General features: G+C 47.9%; 1 protein-coding gene across 1 annotated transcript in view; it reads left to right on the top strand.

The window, feature by feature from the left end:
* Positions 1 to 19,537, top strand: part of GRHL2 (grainyhead like transcription factor 2) — an 80,535-nt gene that overhangs the window by 9,993 nt on the left and 51,005 nt on the right. Inside the window, 5 exon segments of the mRNA XM_060278190.1 lie at positions 3,336 to 3,525; positions 12,138 to 12,205; positions 13,067 to 13,463; positions 14,899 to 14,954; positions 18,494 to 18,689. Of these exon segments, the coding sequence (XP_060134173.1) occupies positions 3,336 to 3,525; positions 12,138 to 12,205; positions 13,067 to 13,463; positions 14,899 to 14,954; positions 18,494 to 18,689 (907 nt within the window).

The following is a 19,537-nucleotide window of genomic DNA, read 5'->3' as shown; positions in this document are numbered from 1 at the left end:
ACACAAACAGAGCGGATCTTTTCTCCAGAAGACCCTTGCTTGCTTTTCTTGCAATAGCCTCTCATGAGCACCCCACCAGAGGTGGCTGGTTTCTCCAGCTTTCAGAATCCCCCCCCCCCCCGGAATTTCAGGCGGAGAGATGAAGAGAGACTCCCCCCCCCCCAGCCACAACTTGTCTTGTGGGTCACTTTCGAAATTCGACCGCTCTTGAACTCCTTGCCAGTTTCACACTCAGCTTTTACACACCTGCTGAAAAGCTGTGCAGGCTTATGCAGGCACCTAAGAACACATCTTTCCGTAATAGTTAACTTCTTTACTGCAAGGGTTATTTGTTTGTTTGTTTGTTTGTTTGTATTATCACGGTGAGCTACGCTGATATTTTTTTATGAATAGTGATATAGAAATATTTTTTTCCTAAATAACGACAAGCCTTTGGATTAGTCTTGTCTGTTTTTTGTTTTGCTTTTTTGCTGCGTTTGAAGGGTTTTTTGACTTGCTTAATTTACAGATTGGCATCTACCTCCGGGGTCATTCTCAATTAGCTGCTACATCAAAGCCCATGAAGCCCTAGCCCTAGGGGAAAAGGTCAAGGCTAGGTTGAGGTTGGCTGCATCAAGATCTCTGGTCTTTTTAAGAGGCCTTTGCTATGGAGCAGGCAGGATCTGTTGGAAGAGGGAGGGCGGGGAGAAAAGGCGCAGCAGCGCCTTCTCTGCACTTGGCAGAGCTGCTGCAATGTGCCGTTGGAGAGCGCCATTGAAAATATAATCATTGGGCTCTCCCCCACGTTTTTATCATCTCCTCCCGAGTCTTATCTTCCTCCCCCATGTTCCTTCTGCCACTCACTCTCAGGAAATGGTACCTATAAAAAGTTGTTTCAATGAAGCGTGGTGAGATAAGCAGCAAGGAACTCTTTTTTCAAACATCTAGGGGAGAGCGTCAATACTCGGTAGTTACAGGGAGAAAAATGACAGTACAGTGTTGTTCTTGTTGGGGGGGGGGGAGGGAGGCAGAAGTGCTCTATGAAATTGTTGACCGGTGTGTTCTCTGTATCCAACGCTAAATGAAGCTCAGTTCAGCAAACTCTTTGATTTATGTCACTATAGCAAGTGCACATGATTTATATCTTGTATTTTGCTATGCATTTGCTAGTCATAGGGAGGGCCAGAAAGGAACATGGTTGTGTCTGTACTATACATTTAAAGTGTACTCTTGTACAACTTGTAACAGCTATGATTTCTCTTGGGAACTGTAGTTTGTTAAGTGTGCCAAGACTAATTAGGAGACTCCCTAACAGAGCTACAATTCCCAGCACTCTTAGCATACTACAGTTCCCAATACTCTGTTAGAGAAGGGAAGCCAAATGTCTTTTGAAAACCGTTTTGCTTAGGTCTTTACGGTATGATTTTTCTTTTTCCGTATTTATTTATTTTTTGATGAGGTTATTATGGGTCTTCTGTTGCTTTTCATATTTATACGTTGTGCTCTTCCTTGCTATATTTTTTGTTAATGTGCATATTATAGATTTGTAAATAATTAAATATATAGAAGCTGCTGGGGGAGGTCACCGGGAGATTTGGAACGTAGTGCCAGTAGCATGCTGATGATACCCATCTCTGTTTTTTTGTTATCTTAAGAATAAGGTGAGCCTTTTCAGGTGCTGGGCTGGAATGGACTTTGAGGGCCAATAAGCTGTGACTAAATCATGACAAGATGGAAGCCTTGTGGGTTGGTGGTTCTTGGAACCAGGAAGTTGGGAGGCAGCCTCTTCTGGATGGGAGCCTAGGCTCCCTGAATGAGCAGGTACATAGTCTGAGGCCACTCCTTGATCCAACACTATCTCTGGAGGCTCAAGTAGCCTCAGTGGCACAGAATGCTTTCTTTGAGCTATGGCAGCTTCGCTAGTTATTGGCCATTCCTGGAGGGAAGGAGAGAGATAGCCTTGCTGTAGCAACTCAGGCTCTGGGAATGTTATGTTTGGATGACTGTAACGTACTTTATGTGGGACTGCCCTTAAACATGGGCAGGAAACTTACATTGACTGGGGCAGCCAGCTGAGATACCGGTAACATCAGTCCTGAAGGACCTTTGCTGGCCATGTCTTTGTTTCTGGGCTGTATTTAAGGTGCTGATATTGACATATAATGCCCTAAATGACTTGGAGCCCAGGTATCCGAAAGAATTCCTCTCCTATACGCAGTGTTCAAATTTAACCAGGCGCCAGGCACATTTAATAATAATAATAATATATTATTATTATTATTTATTTATTTATTTATACCCCGCCCATCTGGCTGGGGTTCCCCAGCCACTCTGGGCGGCTTCCAACAGAAATATTAGAATACACTAATTTCTTAAAGATTAAAAGCTTCCCTAAACAGGGCTGCCTTCAGATGTCCTCGAAAAGTCTGGTAGTTGTTTTTCTTTTTGACATCTGGTGGGAGGGGGTTCCACAGGGCGGGTGCCACTACCGAGAAGGCCCTCTGCCTGGTTCCCTGTAACTTGGCTTCTCGCAACAAGGGAACCACCAGAAGGCCCCCGGCACTGGACCTCGGTGTCCGGGCAGAGCGATGGAGGTGGAGACGCTCCTTCAGGTATACTGGATCGAGGCCGTTTAGGGCTTTAAAGGTCAGCACGAACACTTTGAATTGTGCTCGGAAACGTACTGGGAGCCAATGCAAGACCGGTGTTATGTGGTTTCGGCGGCTGCTCCCAGTCACCTGTCTAGCTGCCGCATTTTTGCACCTGGGTATCGGCCACTTGCAACCAAGTGAAGATGCTTGGGTGCCAGGATGGCGCCTGACATCTCCACCATCTAGAGGTGCATGCCTGGGGATCATTGGATCTTGACTGTTTTCACACATTAGCAACACATCCTGTAGAATTCTATCTGTTAGATCTTCACTGCGCAACCAGAGTGAATCTCAAGAACCAAAATACTTTTTCTGTGTAGCCTGAGCAGGAGCAGTGAACAACGTTATAATTAATTGTTGCAGCTTGCCTTCACTTACCCAACCACACTGCCCTGCTCACGGTTTTGAAGAATATTCTTACATTATGAATGGTCTGTGTCACCATTACGGAAAAGAGGTAGGAATAGGTCAATATATAGGTGGACTGTCCCTGGATCAAGTGACTTTTCCTCAAGTTCTTAACATAGCTCAGTGCCCCTTTTTAAAAAAAATGTTGCCTCTTTTGGATGATCAAAAAGCCACATGTTTTCGTATTCTGTCTAGGATGAATTGTGCTACTGCAATTTGCCTGCCTTTGCAGAATTGCAGTGAGAGGTCTCTTTGGGTACCACTGCCTGTGTTTATGTTTGTCTGTTTCTTCTGCAGTAAAAACCGGCTTGTGACTGTGGTGCCAAGTGATGCTCCATTCAATACCAGGAGGGCCTACACGAGCGAAGATGAAGCCTGGAAATCTTATTTGGAAAATCCCTTAACAGCAGCTACAAAGGCTATGATGAGCATCAATGGGGATGAGGACAGTGCAGCTGCTCTTGGATTACTGTACGATTATTACAAGGTAGGGAGTTCAAACAAGGGTTAATCATGGCTAAATTCAACTTGTGTTTTATTACCCTTGGTGTCCTGGGGCCAGCTTATTTGAAGAACTGCCGCCTGCATGAATCTGCTCACCCTCTATTGTGGTCATCTAAGGTGTTGTTGTCTATCTTTCGACCTATGGAAGTTTGCTTCACTGGGACACAGAACAGGGCCTTTCTGGTAGTGGCACCGAGGTTGTAAATGTCCTTCTTATGGAGGCCTGGCTAACTGCCTCTCATTAGGCATTAAGTCCAGGAGTTGCTACCCTGTGGCCCTCCAGATGTTGTTGGACCATAACTCCAACCATCCCTGACCATTGGCTTGACTGTTTGAGACCGAAGGGAGTTGAAGTTCAACAGCATTTGAAGGGACACAAGTTAGTCCACCCCTGCTTTAGATGAATAATTGAGATTTAAAAAATTCTGCCAGGGGCTTGCGTTGTGTTTATTTTTGCCCTGATGCTCTGGATGGTTTTCAGTGTCGCTTTCCTTTCATGTTTTGTTTTGGTTTTGCTGTCTTGTCATTCTTTGATTTTATTGTATTCCAAGTGTGTATTGCAAGGTGCCTCAAAAGCTGGGATATATAAATTCCTATATACATAAATAATAATAAAGTTTGGGTATGTGCTTACAACTGAAAAATATTTTTCCCCGTTTCTTTTTTGATTGAATGCCAAACTGCACATGGTGCTAAACCTGTTGTCACAGTGGCCGGAGCGGACTACTTCAGAGTAACGACGCTACGCAGCTCTGCATTTTATTCTTTTATTGGTGCTGCATATTTACAGTGCTAAAGTCATTGCTATTTACACGGAGTGATGTGATCAGTCGGTTTCAGAACCTCCTAATGGCTTTTGGCGCGTCTTTCTCCAACACAAAAGCTTTGGCAGACCCATCCTCTTTCCCCTCCTCTTTCTGCGTAGTTCTGGCGTTGGGGGGATGGGTCTCCCTCCCTTATTCGCCCCTTCCTGTCCCGCCTGGGACCCTGGCTCCTCTACCTTGCCTGAGCCTCGGACCCGACTTCCTGCTTCCCTACTGGAATCGGAACTCTCTCTGCTTTCCCCTGTGCTCGGTGATTGGCTTGAACTCAGGAGGGGAGGGACTTCGCGATATCCCCTGTCCCTCACATCCACCCCCCTCCCAAGCTCTCCTTCACCCCTCCCCAGGTCCCCCCCAGGTGTCGGTGACGACTGGAAGCCTAAGAACTCAGTGCTTTCCGAGCCCGTTGGTGTGAACACCTCCCCCCAGTCCTGCAAGCCCCCCCCTTCCGCCTGGGAGGATGGGAATCCCAAAAAGTCCGTGGCGTCAGAGCTGGTGGGGGTAAAAATGTTCTGCCAATCTGCTCCTTCCTCTGACTGGGTGGATCTCGGTGACACCCATACCTCATCCTCTGGTTCCTCAAACTCCGCTTCCCAGCGCCATGGTGAACTGCTCTCCCGTGCTTCCTCCCCCTCCCCCTCCCTTTCCATGTGCCAGGGCTTGGGTCTATGGGGAAAGAGGGCGTGAAATTCTTCTACCAGGAATTCCTCCTGTATCTGAGTGGCTGGGACCCATTCATTCTGGGACGGTGGAGCATCCTCCCATGCCATGAGGTACTCCAGTCCCCCCACCCCCCACCTTGAATCCAGGATGGCCGTGGCCTCATTGAGTTGCTCCCTGCCTTCCCTCTCCCCCCCTCCCTCAGGGGTTTGTTCGCTGTCTCGGAGCCTGCTGCTTTCCCTGTACGGCGACAGCAGCGATCTATGAAACACAGGGTGCACCCTCATGTCCTCTGGCAGTGCCAGCCTGTATGCCACCGGGTTGACCTGTTGCGTGACCGTGAAGGGGCCCAACCTTCTGGGCGCCAGCTTTTTGCATCGCCCTCTGATGGGAAGGCCCTCCGAGGACAACCACACTTTGTCCCCCACCCTAATGACCTCCCCCGGTCGCCTGTGGCGATCTGCCCCCTTCTTGTACGCTTCCTTGGCTCTCTCCAAGTGTTCTCTGAGCTGCTGGTGCACCGTCTCCAGTTCCTCTGCCCAATCCTCAGCCTGTGGGCCCTCCTCCTCCTCCTCCCCCTCCCTCTCTGGGAAAGATCTGAGGTCACGCCCGTAATTGGCCTTAAAGGGCGACACCCCTGTGGAGACGTGCACCGCATTGTTGTAGGCAAATTCTGCCAGTGGCAGGCGATCCACCCAGTCCGTTTGCCGCTGGCTGACGTAGCATCTCAGGTACTGCTGCAGAATGGCGTTGACCCTCTCCGCCTGTCCATTGGTCTGCGGGTGTCTAGCCGTTGACAAGCTGACCTCCACCTGCAGGAGGTTCATGAGCCGCCGCCAGAACCTGGAAACAAATTGGCGGCCACGATCCGAAATAACCCTTAAAGGTAATCCATGCAGTCTGAATACGTGATCCACAAACAGTTTGGCTGTCTCTTCTGCAGAGACCGCCCTGGCACACGGTATAAAGTGGCACATTTTGGACATGAGGTCCACCACCACCAACACTGCGGTCTTGCCCCTGGATGAGGGCAGGTCTGTGATGAAGTCCATGGACACTACTTCCCACGGCCTGTGCGGTGTGGCTAAGGGCTCCAGCAAACCTGCTGGTGGCGCTCTGACCACCTTTGCCCGCTGGCAGGTGTCACAGCCCCTTACATAATCCCTCACATCCTCCCGCACCCCTGGCCACCAGAAGTGTCTCATGACTAGGTGAGTGGTTTTATCCCTCCCAAAATGACCCGCCGTTGGGTTGTCGTGCATCTGCTTGAGGACCGTACGTCTGAGCTGGGTGGTGGGCAGGTACAGTGCACCCTTGTAGAAAAGCAGCCCTCTGCGTTCTGCAAAGTCTTTTGCCTGCTCCCCCCCCTCTCAGTTCTCTGAAGATGCGGTTGGCAAATTCATCCGCTGCCGTCAGTGCTGTGAGTTCTGCCTCGCTTACCACTGCTGCTCCGCAGGACCAAGCTGACGGGGGGAAGATGTGCCTGGGTGCCGGTGGCGCCTCCTCCTCCATGTACTCTGGCTTGCGGGAGAGGGCATCCGCCCTGACATTCTGCTCTCCCGGGATGTAGTGTATGGAGAAGTTGAAGTTCGAGAAGAACTCTGCCCACCGTATCTGCCGCTGGTTGAGCACCCTGGCAGTTCTCCAGAACTCCAGGTTCTTGTGGTCTGTGCACACCTGGATGGGGTGCTTGGCGCCCACCAGGAAGTGTCTCCAGTGCTGGAACGCAGCGTGGATCGCAAGAAGTTCCCGATCAAACACCGTGTAGTTTCGCTCTGGCTGGGTCAACTTCCTGGAGAAGAAGGCACAGGGTCTCCACTCTCTGTTGGCGTCCAGTTGCAACAAAATGGCGCCCACAGCTTTATCAGAAGCATCTGTCTCCACGCGTAGGGGCGCGTCCTGAACCACGTGGAACAGGTTCTGGTCTGAGGCGAACACCCTCTTGAGGCTTTCAAACGCTGCTTGCGCCTCTGGTGTCCACCTGAACTTCTGCTTGCCTCTCAGGCAGTCAGTGATGGGAGCCGTAACGCGAGAGAAGTTCTTGATGAACTTCCTGTAGAAGTTGGCGAAGCCTAGTAGGCGTTGGGCATCTTTGCGCGTCCTGGGGCTGTGCCAGTCCAGGATGGCCTGCACCTTGTCCTTGTCCATCGCCAGCCCCTTGTCTGACAGCTTGTAGCCTAGGAAGTCCACCTCCTTGGTGTGAAACTTGCACTTCTCCAGCTTCACATACAGGTGGTTCTCCTTCAGGCGCTGCAACACCTCCCTGACATCCTTCACATGCTGCACTGGGTCATCGGAGTAGATAAGGATGTCATCCAGGAAGACCAAGCATTTCCTGAAAAGGAGGGACCCCAGGACGTGGTGCATGAAGGCCTGGAAGCATGCTGAGCCCCCTTGCAACCCGAAGGGCATCACCAGATATTCAAAAGAGCCCAGAGGCGTGAACATCGTGGTTTTCCATTCATCGCCTTCCCGGATCCTGATCAAGTTGTACGCCCCCCTCAGGTCTAGCTTGGTGAAAATCTTGCCCCTGCGTGCCGCTGTCAGGAGATCATCCACTCTGGGCATGGGGAAAGCCACTGGCTCTGTTACTGAATTCAGCCGTCTAAAATCCACCACAAGACGGCGCTGTTGCGTGTCTTTCTTGTCCACCCAGAAGACTGGGCTGCCCCCTGCTGCCTTGCTTTCTCTGATGAACCCCCGCTTGAGGTTCTTGTCGATGAAAGCGCGCAGATCCTCCAGTTCCTGGTCTGACATGGCGTACAGCTTGGCTGGGGGTATAGTTGCCCCTGGCACCAGGTTGATCTGGCAGTCAAAAGGCCTGTGTGGGGGTAGGTGGTCGGACTCCGCTTCGCTGAAGACCTCCTGCAGGTCCCAGTACGGCTTGGGTATCGCCTCACCCCCTTTGACGTGCATGGTGGCCACCGTGGCTATCGGAGGCCCCTCCCCTGGTTGGTGCTGCATGCAATGTTCCAGGCAAAAGTCCGATCCAAAAGTGATGCATCTCTGGTGCCAACTGATGGAGGGGTCGTGGCGCGCCAGCCAGCTCATGCCCAAGACGATGGGGGGGTCTGAGATGGTTGTGACGTTGAATGCCAGTGTCTCTGAGTGCCTTCCCACCGTCATTCTCATGGGGGGGGTTTGATGAGTGATGGCCCCTCCCAGCAGCTCTCTGCCGTCAATGGTTGCCACGTGCAGGGGAAAATCCAGCTGCAGAAGCTGGATCTGGTGCTCTTCTGCAAAGTTTCTCGAGAAGAAGTTGGCTGAGGCACCACTGTCAATTAGGGCGAGGACCGTCAGGGGATAGCCATTTGGGAGCGTGAGCGTCACTTCTAGAACCACTCCTGCTCTGGGAGGGGTGGGCTGGCTCTGCTCCTCTCTGTGCGGGTGGGTGGGCTGGGGCTGTTGTCTGCTGACTGTGCCTGGCTGCTGCCCCTTGTCTCCTGCAGCCAGGCTTTCCCGTTTCCCTGCTGTGGTGCTGCGTCAGTGGGGGAGGGCACAACCGTTCCCGCCTTTCCTTGCCACTCCCTGCGATGTGGGCAGTCTCTGACGAGATGCTGGGGGGAGTTGCAGAGAAAGCAATTCCCGCCCCTTCCCTCCTTGCGTCTTGGCGCCGCTGGGGTTTGAAAAGCCCGCGCGCGCGCGCTATCAATCTGCATGGGTTCCTGGTCCTGACTGGCCCCAGGCGTGGCTTGAAAGGGTTGTTGGGGGAGTGGCTTCTCCTGCTACCGTGGGAACCAAGCCCGCTTTGCGCGCGTTGCTTGCTTGTCGCTCCACCGGGATTCCTGTCTCACCCCCACCGCCAGAGCCGCTTTGCTCAGCTGATCCATATTACTGGGCTTTGGACCTCTTGAGAGCTCATCCTTCACCTCCTCATGCAACCCCAAGTAGAACGCCGCTTGCATTGGGGGTGACTCGAGTTCCCACCCCAATCTGTGCACCAGCATGGTGAATTTCGCCCAATACGCGCGAACTGTCATATTTCCTTGGCGTAAATTATGAAGTTCCTCCTTAGTCTGGTCCATATGACTATCGGACGAATACATCGTTTTCAAACCTTCTAGAAATAGTTTGACATTCTTCATGCAAGGATTCTTTGTTGCGATTAACGGTCTTAGCCACTCCCTGGCTGCCCCGGTAAGGTGCTCCACAATAAACGCTACCCTGTGCTCATCATCAGGGAACTCAGCGTGGTGCAGCTCAAGAGCATACACAATCTCAGTCTCAAAGCCCTGATATTCCCTCGGGTCTCCATTGAACTTGCTTACTAGGGTCCCGGCTCTCCTTCCTGGCAGCACTTGGACTTGGGGTGCCCCTCCCGCCTTGTTTTTCTCTGCATCCAGCTTGTTTTGGAGGTCTACCGCCACCGCCCTTAATTCCTGCTCTCTTTCCTGTAGCGCTCTCACCTGTTCCGCAAGTTGTAGCCGGTCGTCCTGGACCTTCCTAGTCTCTTCTTTAGCTGCCTTCAATTCCCCCTGCGCCTGCAGCGACAGCTGCTGCAGTTCTTGCTGGGCTTGCTCCGCGATCTGCCGCCATTTCTCCGCCTCTGACACGCTCATCCCGGCAACTCCAAAGTAGCCCAAAAAGGATTAGGAGGTTGCTGTCACAGTGGCCGGAGCGGACTACTTCAGAGTAACGACGCTACGCAGCTCTGCATTTTATTCTTTTATTGGTGCTGCATATTTACAGTGCTAAAGTCATTGCTATTTACACGGAGTGATGTGATCAGTCGGTTTCAGAACCTCCTAATGGCTTTTGGCGCGTCTTTCTCCAACACAAAAGCTTTGGCAGACCCATCCTCTTTCCCCTCCTCTTTCTGCGTAGTTCTGGCGTTGGGGGGATGGGTCTCCCTCCCTTATTCGCCCCTTCCTGTCCCGCCTGGGACCCTGGCTCCTCTACCTTGCCTGAGCCTCGGACCCGACTTCCTGCTTCCCTACTGGAATCGGAACTCTCTCTGCTTTCCCCTGTGCTCGGTGATTGGCTTGAACTCAGGAGGGGAGGGACTTCGCGATATCCCCTGTCCCTCACACCTGTCTTCAATTTTTTAAAGTTTTTTTTTTTACTTTAAATACCAGACACTAGAGGGAATGGTGGGGGAAGATCAGGAGTGGGACCAAAGTGCATGGGTTTTAAGTACCCTTTCATCCTGTGCCATGGTCCCAATAATTGCCCCTCAAACTCTAATGTAGCTCAGGTGCTCCTATTTGGCATCAAAGGGAATATCCATTCCACACCAAATGTCAACTGGGGGTTAGTTTTCACTGGGACCACAGCATAGGAGGAAAGGATTAAAATCGTCTCCCTGTGTGCCATGAATAGGCCTAATTTAGTTTTCTTCATTTCAGTGGGTCTACTCTTGAGTAAAATGACTGTCACATCTAATCTGGATGGAATTTAACATAACATAACATAACATAACATAACAACAACAGAAATAATAATAATAATAATAATAATAATAATAATAATAATAATATATTATTTATACCCTACCCATCTGGCTGGGTTTCCCCAGCCACTTTGGGTGGCTTCCAACAGAAAAATGAAATACAGTGGTACCTCTGCTTACGAATAACTCTACTTACGAATGTTTCTACTTACGAGCTCCGTCTTGGATGCGGTTTAGATAGGATTTTTTCTACTTACGAATTTTTAGATAGGGTTGCTTCTACTTACGAATTTTTTCTCCCAATGCATTCCTATGGGATTCGACTTACAATTTTTTTCGACTTACGAATGTGCGTTCGGAACGCATTAAATTCGTAAGTAGAGGTACCACTGTAAAATAATCTATTAAACATTAAAAGCCTCCCTAAACAGGGCTGCCTTCAGATGTCTTCTAAAAATCTGGTAGCTGTTTTTCTCTTTCACATCTGATGGGAGGGCGTTCCACAGGGTGGGCGCCACCACTGAGAAGGCCCTCTGCTTGGTTCCCTGCAACTTGGCTTCTTGCAACGAGGGAACTGCCAGAAGGCCCTTGGAGCTGGACCTCAGTGTCCGGGCAGAACGATGGGGGTGGAGACGCTCCTTCAGGTATACTGGACCAAGGCCATTTAGGGCTTTAAAGGTCAGCACCAACACTTTGAACTGTGCTTGGAAACGTACTGGGAGCCAATGTAGATCTTTCAAGACCGGTGTTATGTGGTCTCGGCGGCCGCTCCCAGTCACCAGTCTAGCTGCCACATTCTGGATTAGTTGTAGTTTCCGGGTCACCTTCAAAGGTAGCATAATAATACCCTGCTGGATCAGGCCATCAGCTTATCAAATCCAGCATTCCTTTTTCACAGTAGCCACTCAGATGCCTGTGGGAAACCCTCAAGCAGCATCCAGGGACACAAGCACTCTCCCCTCCTGTGGATTCTAGCAACTGGCGGTTGGAAGTGTTGCTGCCTCCATTGTGGTAGAGCACAGCCATCTGGTCTAGGAGCCATTGGCAGCCCTCTCCTCAATCTTTTAAAGTAAAAGAGAGAGAAACACATAACACTAACAGACATGGCCAGTGTTGTAGGTTACCTTCCCCTGAAAGTGTGGGAAAAGGTCTTGTGACACCTTGCTTTTTAAATTTAGCAGGTCGTCAGGGACGCGGGTGGCGCTGTGGGTTAAACCACAGAGCTTAGGGCTTGCCGATCAGAAGGTTGGCGGTTCAAATCCCCGCGATGGGATGAGGTCCTGTTGCTTGGTCCCAGCTCCTACCAACCTATCAGTTCGAAAGCACATCAGAGTGCAAGTAGATAAATAGGTACCGCTCCGGCGGGAAGCTAAACAGTGTTTCCGTGTGCTGCTCTGGTTTCGCCAGAAGCGGCTTAGTCATGCTGGCCACATGACCTGGAAAAACTATCTGAGGACAAACATCGGCTCCCTCGGCCAGGAAAACAAGATGAGCGCCGCAACCCCGGAGTCGTTCACGACTGGACTTAACTGTCAGGGGTCCTTTACCTTTACCTTTTACAGGGAACAGATAAGATTGCTTTGAAAGTCAAATTTGGCCCAGCTGGCTAATCCTATTCCCTGCCATAACTCCACTATCATAGTCGCATAATGTGAATCCTCTGGTCCATGGGGTTACGAAGAATCAGACACGACTAAACAACAAATGTGAATCCTGTTGTTTCAGGTTCCTAGAGATAAAAGGGTGTTGTCTCTTAACAAAGTGAGTGATAATCAAGAAGACCAAGATAAAAGGTACAGTATTATATTGTCATTTTAAAAGCTCATCAATAGGCTGCATCTAAGCGGGTGTGGGGAATACTTGCTGGAGTACGAGTTTTTAAAAGTAGCAAGAGTTTTTGGAGTCAGGGCTGGGGTCAAGGTTCACCATGGTAGGGCACCCACATAGGGGCCCCCTACAAGGGCCTCCTGGATCTGCTCCTCTTCACCATACAGTATAAATATTGTTTATTTCATTTATGAATTGCTTCCTGTGAAATATCTCAAAACAATTTCGCAACACAACAAAAAACATTGATAAAATAGTTGCATGTATAAAAACAGTTAAAGCAATTGCATCTTAGGGACCCAAGCCAATCAGCTTAAACAGTATGAAACTTTATGCATTAATAATTATTACAGCTCAGATTACATATTTTATTTTTTCAATTTTTTTGTTTTTGTTTATTTGCATATCCCTTTTATTCAGCTTACCTCAGGGTGGGTTACAGTGCAATTAAAAACAATAATACTCCAATATAAAGCCAAAACAATATAAACATGAAGCCAGAATAGTGGAATCTTATTTATTTATAGCCCATCTTTCTTCTAAGGAGCACAGGTTAGAGTAGACCATGGTTCTCCCTCTGCATGTGTGTCCACACACACACACACACACACACAGAGAGAGAGCAGCTAATACTTCCCTCAGAATAGCCCTATAAAGCTGAGAAAAGAGTCAGACTGGCTCAAGGCCACACAACGAGCTTCATGGCCAAGTGGGGATTTGAACCTGGGTCCTCGTAGTACTGATCCAGCACTAACTGCTGCACCACACCGGTTAACTGTAGTTATAAAACTTAGTCCATGACCTTTTATTCACATTTCTTTCCCCAGAAGTTGCCTTTCCACCAGTGAAGCTCCGAGCAACTTGGCCAGCGGTGGGGAAAACAGAGTCCAGGTTTTGAAAACAGTGCCGGTGAACCTTTCTTTGAATCAGGAGCAGCTGGAGGCTTCGAAAAGGGAGCAGTTCAATTCCAGCGTATCCGGAAGCCCCACTTCCATTTCCGTGACGGGGGTGATGGTGGTGAAAGCAGAAGAGTACACCCCTGTTTATGTGGCTCCGTCGGCACATTACGCAAGGGGAGAAAACGAGGAGCACCGGAGTGTTATATTTGAGCATGCGCATTATGAGGTGCCCAGCATCATGCCTCATTCAACCTACCTGAAAGACGACCAGCGGAGTACTCCCGATAGCACTTACAGCGAAACTTTCAAAGATGGAGGGGCAGAGGTATGTCTTTCAGCTGGGCTGCTGCGGGTATGGCAGTAGTGGCCAACAGCACAACCCTAACCAGGCCTATTCAGCAGAGGAAAAGCCCTATTGAATTCAGTGGGGTTTACTTCCAGGGAAATAGGATTGCACCCTTTCTTATTCTTTTGTCACCTGCATAGATGGACAGCAGATTTTTTTTATACCAGTACTTTGTTTGGATCCATAGAAAATTAGTTGAGCTTGGCTGTCCTCAAAATCATAAGCGACTCATGAATCTTAGTCCCACTGATTTCAACTAACAGGCTGGATCCAACGTTATTTTTATAAGAACTGCAAATACCAAGCTTAAAAGAGGCATTCCTTCTTTTCTGCCACAAAGAAGGGGATACCTCTTCTGAGATAATGACCTATTCTTGGGCTTCACGTCTGGAAAACAAAGCCTATTTCTGGCTTTCAAAAATATTGGCCATGTTTATATCTTAGCATGCCCTCCAGAAGCCAGCTCACTTCTGCTTTGCTCTTCCCCAGGCTTTGAACTCCCGTGCAGCATGTCACCCAAGCCAGGGAATCGCGATTAAGGTCCTTCTTCCTTAATCGTGATCTGTAAACAAAGTTTGTCCTATGGCTACAGGTTGTAGATCAGGTGGAGAAACCCAGGTTGGACGACACAGTCAGCCAAAACTTGGCTCAGCTGCTGCACTGCGATGGGGTTAAAAGCCCAGGGAGCAAAGCAGAGGCAAGTTTGTCTCAAGAATCCTGCACATTTGCATAGTCACAGTAGTAAGCCCTCCTTTGGCTTACTGTGGTGTGCAAATGAGACCCTTGTTTTATCCATGTGCAAATGTAATTAATAAAGTTCCTGATTAACCATATGAGTAATCCTTTGATTTGACTTTCTCAGCTGTTTTTGATGCACATTTGATGCTGTTTTGATGTCCCGGGCCCTAAGGAAATCAGATTAGCCTCAACTAGAACCAGGGCCTTCTCAACACTGGCGGAACGCTCTGTCTCATGAAACCAGGGCCCTGCGGGATCTGATTTCTTTCCACACAGCCTGTAAGACAGAGTTGTTTCGCCTGGCCTTTGGCTTGGAATCAGCCTGATCCCGGTCCTTTCCTTTCCCTTCTGTGATGGAACCCCTATTTGGGGACTTCCCTGGCTTTTTTCTGGCCCACATAGGACCAGTCTGGATAGTTGGCCTTGGTGAAGATTTGACGTTTTCTCCCCCCAAACAGTTTTGCTTCTGGGCATCCACTGAAATTAGGCTGCATTTTAAGTTGTATTTTAATCCTGTTTTTAAGTTGTATTTTAATCAATTGTTTTCATACCTGATGTTAGCCGCCCTGAGCCTGGTCTTGGCCGGGCAGGGCGGGGTATAAATGAATTATTATTATTATTATTATTATTATTATTATTATTATTATTATTAATGTATTTTCTCTCCATTTTCCAGAAATACCGCAGTGGATCTGCGGGGCCTGAGGAATACATTTACGAACAAACAGCCAAGTAAGTAACAGCAGTGCACTGGACTCTCCTGGTTTGCGTCAGGTGAAAACAGAGGGCATGCAGGGCCCATCCTTGGTGGCTACTCTGTAATTCAGGAAAGTGTGATGGTCTCCTTTCAGCAGGCCTCCTTTTTCACTTGTGCCTCTCTCACCAGCCGGTGGAGGTATCAAAATTGTTAAGGCACTTTCTCAACGAATAGGAGGCTGAAGTTTGGTACACATGTCCTCCAAGGCACAGTTAGTATAAATAGTGCTGAAAATGTGGCGTTATTAAAGCTCTTGCTCTTTCATTTCTCGAGTCTATGTTGTGACAGTGGCCATCACCGGTGCACTTAATATTTATTTATTTAAAATATCTACAGCCCTTCTTTCTACAGCGCACGGTACAGTTTAAAATAAGCAACTGGCGTGTAGATGAACAACTGTAAAATGAGCTTATCGACAACAGAGTCAGTTTCAAACAACAAAGTGGGCAAAGACAATCATGAAGGATGCTTAAAATGCCTAAGCAAATAAATGCCAAAATAAGAACAGTGGATGCATTATTCACAGCTGTGTATCCTGCAAAGCTCTTTAACAGCCAGATGCCACCCCATCAGGGAGAAGGGTGATGATCAGGCAGGACAGACCTTTGTGATTGGCTCCATTTCCATGGTTGCATTATTCATACTCAGGCCTTTGGCTGGAACAGGCTTCCTCAACCTCGGCCCTCAAGATATTTTGAGACAACAATTCCCATCATCCCTGACCACTGGTCCTGCTAGCTAGGGATCATGGGAGTTGTAGGCCAAAAACATTTAGAGGTTCCGAGGTTGAGGAAGCCTGGGCTAGAACAATGAACTTTAAGAAAAGGGTGTGTGTGAAATGTGCCTTAGGAAAGCATTCTGGTTGGTCATTCTAACATGAGAGAGAGCAATGTAAGGATAACCTTTCATACCTCACCAACACAACATGAAGCTGATTATGAAGAAATGACCCCCCCCCACACACACAAATTGGCCATAAAACTTTCATCTTCAAAGAACCCTAACACAGCGAGGCAAAAAGGTTTAAAGCCTTACTGTTTTAGTACCTTCCTAGACAAAAATGAACTACTCACTTTAAAAAAAGGAGCAAAGATTGAATCCAACACCCACTAAGATTAGAGGTAGCGTTTCTGCTGATTTTGAATAACACTGGCTTGTTAGACCTTATAGCAGGCATCCCCAAACTGCGGCCCTCCAGATGTTTTGGCCTACAACTCCCATGATCCCTAGCTAACAGGACCAGTGGTCGGGGAAGATGGGAATTGTAGTCCAAAACATCTGGAGGGCCGAAGTTTGGGGATGCCTGCCTTATAGCTACGGCACAATCAGTGGGATGGAAGAAATTTCCCATGTACTTTAGGAAAGAGATTACAATTTTGGTCAGGTATATTTTGAGTTTTAAGAACATTGTCAGAAAAGTCTGTTCACAAATAGCAGTCGAATTTGCTATTGCCTAACCCTGTCCTGGCTTATGCTCCAAACATAAGCTCTTACATTTAAGTAGAAAAAGGTTTTAGGAATTTGTGCTCCAAACCTTCCTGAATTATTGTTTCCTTTAAAGCATGAAAACTGAATACTTTTATTTGAGAAAGGGAAGGCCTCACAAAAAGCAAGTGAAGATAAAGTGTCAGTTTTCAGCAAATCAACTGGGTTACTTTTAAGAGCTGGTTTGTTGGTTTGCTTAAAAGTTTTTCTCACCCGCTGTTCACCACCGCACAGCTATCCAAGGGCGGGGCACAAAAATAGGTAAAACCACATCAATAAGTCTCATAAAACAGGGTGGCTAAAACATCAAACATTGACAAGTATAAAACAGATTAGTAGAGAATAAAGCTGCTTGTCAACTGACCCAGTACTAAACCCCTACAAAGGCCTGGGCAGATCAGGAGCCCTTAGGCTTCTGGTGACTTCAGAAAAGTTGGCACCTGCTGCATCTCTTGAGGGGAGGGCATTGCATAGGTGGGGCACCGCTACAGAGAAGGCCTTTCCCCAAATTAGCAGATCTGCATTGGCTGCGGCATAAGCAGCAGGGCCTCCCATGATGGCCTCCCATGATGATCTTAACATATGGTTCTTCTAGTATGGGTGGAGACACTCCTTTAGGTACTGTATTTAGGTCCCAAGGCTTAAATAAAGACACCACATTCTCCTCTGTGCCACAGTTCCAGAAGGAAACACAAACCCTGGAATCTCACATCGCTTGCCACTATACGTCACCTTAGCTCTGGGCCTGCTTGTAGCATCAGGAGCCGGCTTCTTACCTTTTCGACTCACTGACACCCTGGGGTAGCAGTTTTTGCATGCTCCTTTTCCTGTAGCTGCAGCATTTGTTCAAAGCTCAATTTTTGTCCTAGCAGGAGCGACAGCAAGTCGCTGTGGGGGAGAATTGTAAGGGGTCACCTCCCATGGCTTGCGGCCACCGTTTCTTGTTCCTCTCCAGCCAGTAGCAGCATGTTGCCTGTTGGTGATCAAACGTCACGCAAGCTGGTTTCTAGGAAATGCAGTACTAAAAAGACAGAAAGCTTTGATTCAGTTGTGTAATATTCTGCATTCACTGGACTCCTGCAGCCCTTTTCTAACACCTGCTGTGCCAGGGTATCGATAACCAGAAAGGGGTAGGCCAGCAGTAGCATAGATGAGGCTGTATTATATATCTATATCTATATCTATCTATCTATCTATATATATAAAATGCCCACTTTGGCTTCTGTAAAAGAGACAACACAGTAGTACGGCAAGAAGCCCAGGCGTTCTTGTTGAAAACAGGAGTGTAAATAAATTATCCATAGTAAATATCTATAGTAAAAAGTAAAAATTTCATTGAAACCATAGGAATATAGGAATCTGCCTTATTCTGAGTCAGGCCATTTTGCTCCATATTGCCTACACTGAATGGCAGCAACTCACAATGCTTCTCAGATTATCACGTATATATTTATTTTTGCTGTGTGTGCGTGTGTTTAGTGGTGCACTGCTTCAGAAACATTTGTTGGGAAGCAGCTTATAAATCTGCAAACAAACAAACAAACAATACCCCCCACCTTTCTTTATAAACTAAACTAAACACATCTATCTATGCAAAAATACGAAATGCAATACTGTAATAAATCACCCTAGGGATGGGTGTGTGCTGTGTTTGCTTTGTGGCCAATAAATTCCCCCAACAATGCCATTATGACAACATTACAGGCTCTGACGTAAATACCATGCCAGTTACCTAGACCTTTTGTTTATTTTTGTTTCACTTTTATTCTGCCCGCACCTCTCCTTCCTCCAAGGGGCTCAGAATTGTTCTTCTTAGCCTAGGCTGAGAGGGAATGGCGGCTTGTTCAAGGCCACCAACTGAGCTTCAGAGCTGAATCTGTAACTCCCATTTCCAGGCTAGCTGTGCCAGGCTAGTTCTTGAACTGCAGCCATTTATATGACTCCATAAAAGCCTAAATCTGTGGTTTAGAACTTAGGGGCTTTTGTTATGAATTCTATTGGTGTTGTGATTCTTGCTTTCTCCACATAGCAGCACATTCCGTTATACTTTGGAAGCTACCAAATCCCTGCGTCAGAAGCAAGGAGAAGGACCGATGACGTACTTAAACAAAGGGCAGTTCTATGCCATAACTCTGAGTGAGAATGGAGACAACAAATGCTTCAGACACCCCATCAGCAAAGTCAGGGTACGGCTGGTCTTTATGAGATTGGTAATAGTGATATACTAATGGCACTGTCTCTCTCTCTCTCTGTGTTTGTGTTCACCCTGCCTCCAAACACACTTGTTTGACATGGCTACTCATTTCTGTCAACAGACTTACGAAGCAGTTGACTGAAACAGGTTGGATCTGCGTTTTTCTTTTTTTAAAAAGAACCCCTGTAGCAAAGTTTAATGGACTACTACGTTATCTTCGTTCCCATTTGTTTGTTTATTGGAACGAGATCATCCTTCAGTTTTAAAAAAGCTCCTAGGGCAGCTCTTTGAACAATAAAACAACAACAAGGAGACAAGATATTTAAAAATCCACAGAAAGCAACAAAGTCAGCACAAGGGCATTGGTTTCAATCAGTTTTGATGGCATGCTGGAAAAACCTGCCTCGGGCAGAAAGTGTAACAGGGCCCAGGGGGATTTCTGCACCTCCATGCTGAAGCAGCTTGGATAAGGCCAATCCTTGGTGCTTTGAGCATACAAATGCTAAGTAATGATAAAAGCATCTTGACTTTAAAAAGAACTTTCAAGGGCAAGGCGAGGGAGGCAAACTAGATGTGACCAGAGAGAGATGTGCATAGGAATTCCCTGTTTCATTTTTGAAATGGGACTTAAGAGCTTGGTGCTTCAGCACTGGATGAGAGGGATTTAATCTCTGCCCTCCCACACACTATTTCCCCCAGGAAAACATGAAATTGTTAGTTGCCGAATGGGACAAAACATACAGACGCCATATAGGGCATTTTTCACTGGGAAAACTGTGGAGGAGGGAGTTAACCTCTCCTCACCCAGCACCTGATCCCCCAAGCTGAATTCAACCTACCCCCCCCCCCCACTGATACATTTATTTCAAGAAATAAATT

This window comes from Zootoca vivipara, chromosome 8 (genome assembly GCF_963506605.1).
Source record: "Zootoca vivipara chromosome 8, rZooViv1.1, whole genome shotgun sequence".
NCBI lineage: Eukaryota > Metazoa > Chordata > Lepidosauria > Squamata > Lacertidae > Zootoca > Zootoca vivipara.
Note: the sequence above shows the minus strand (reverse complement) of the source record. Positions and strands in the feature narration are given on the sequence as shown.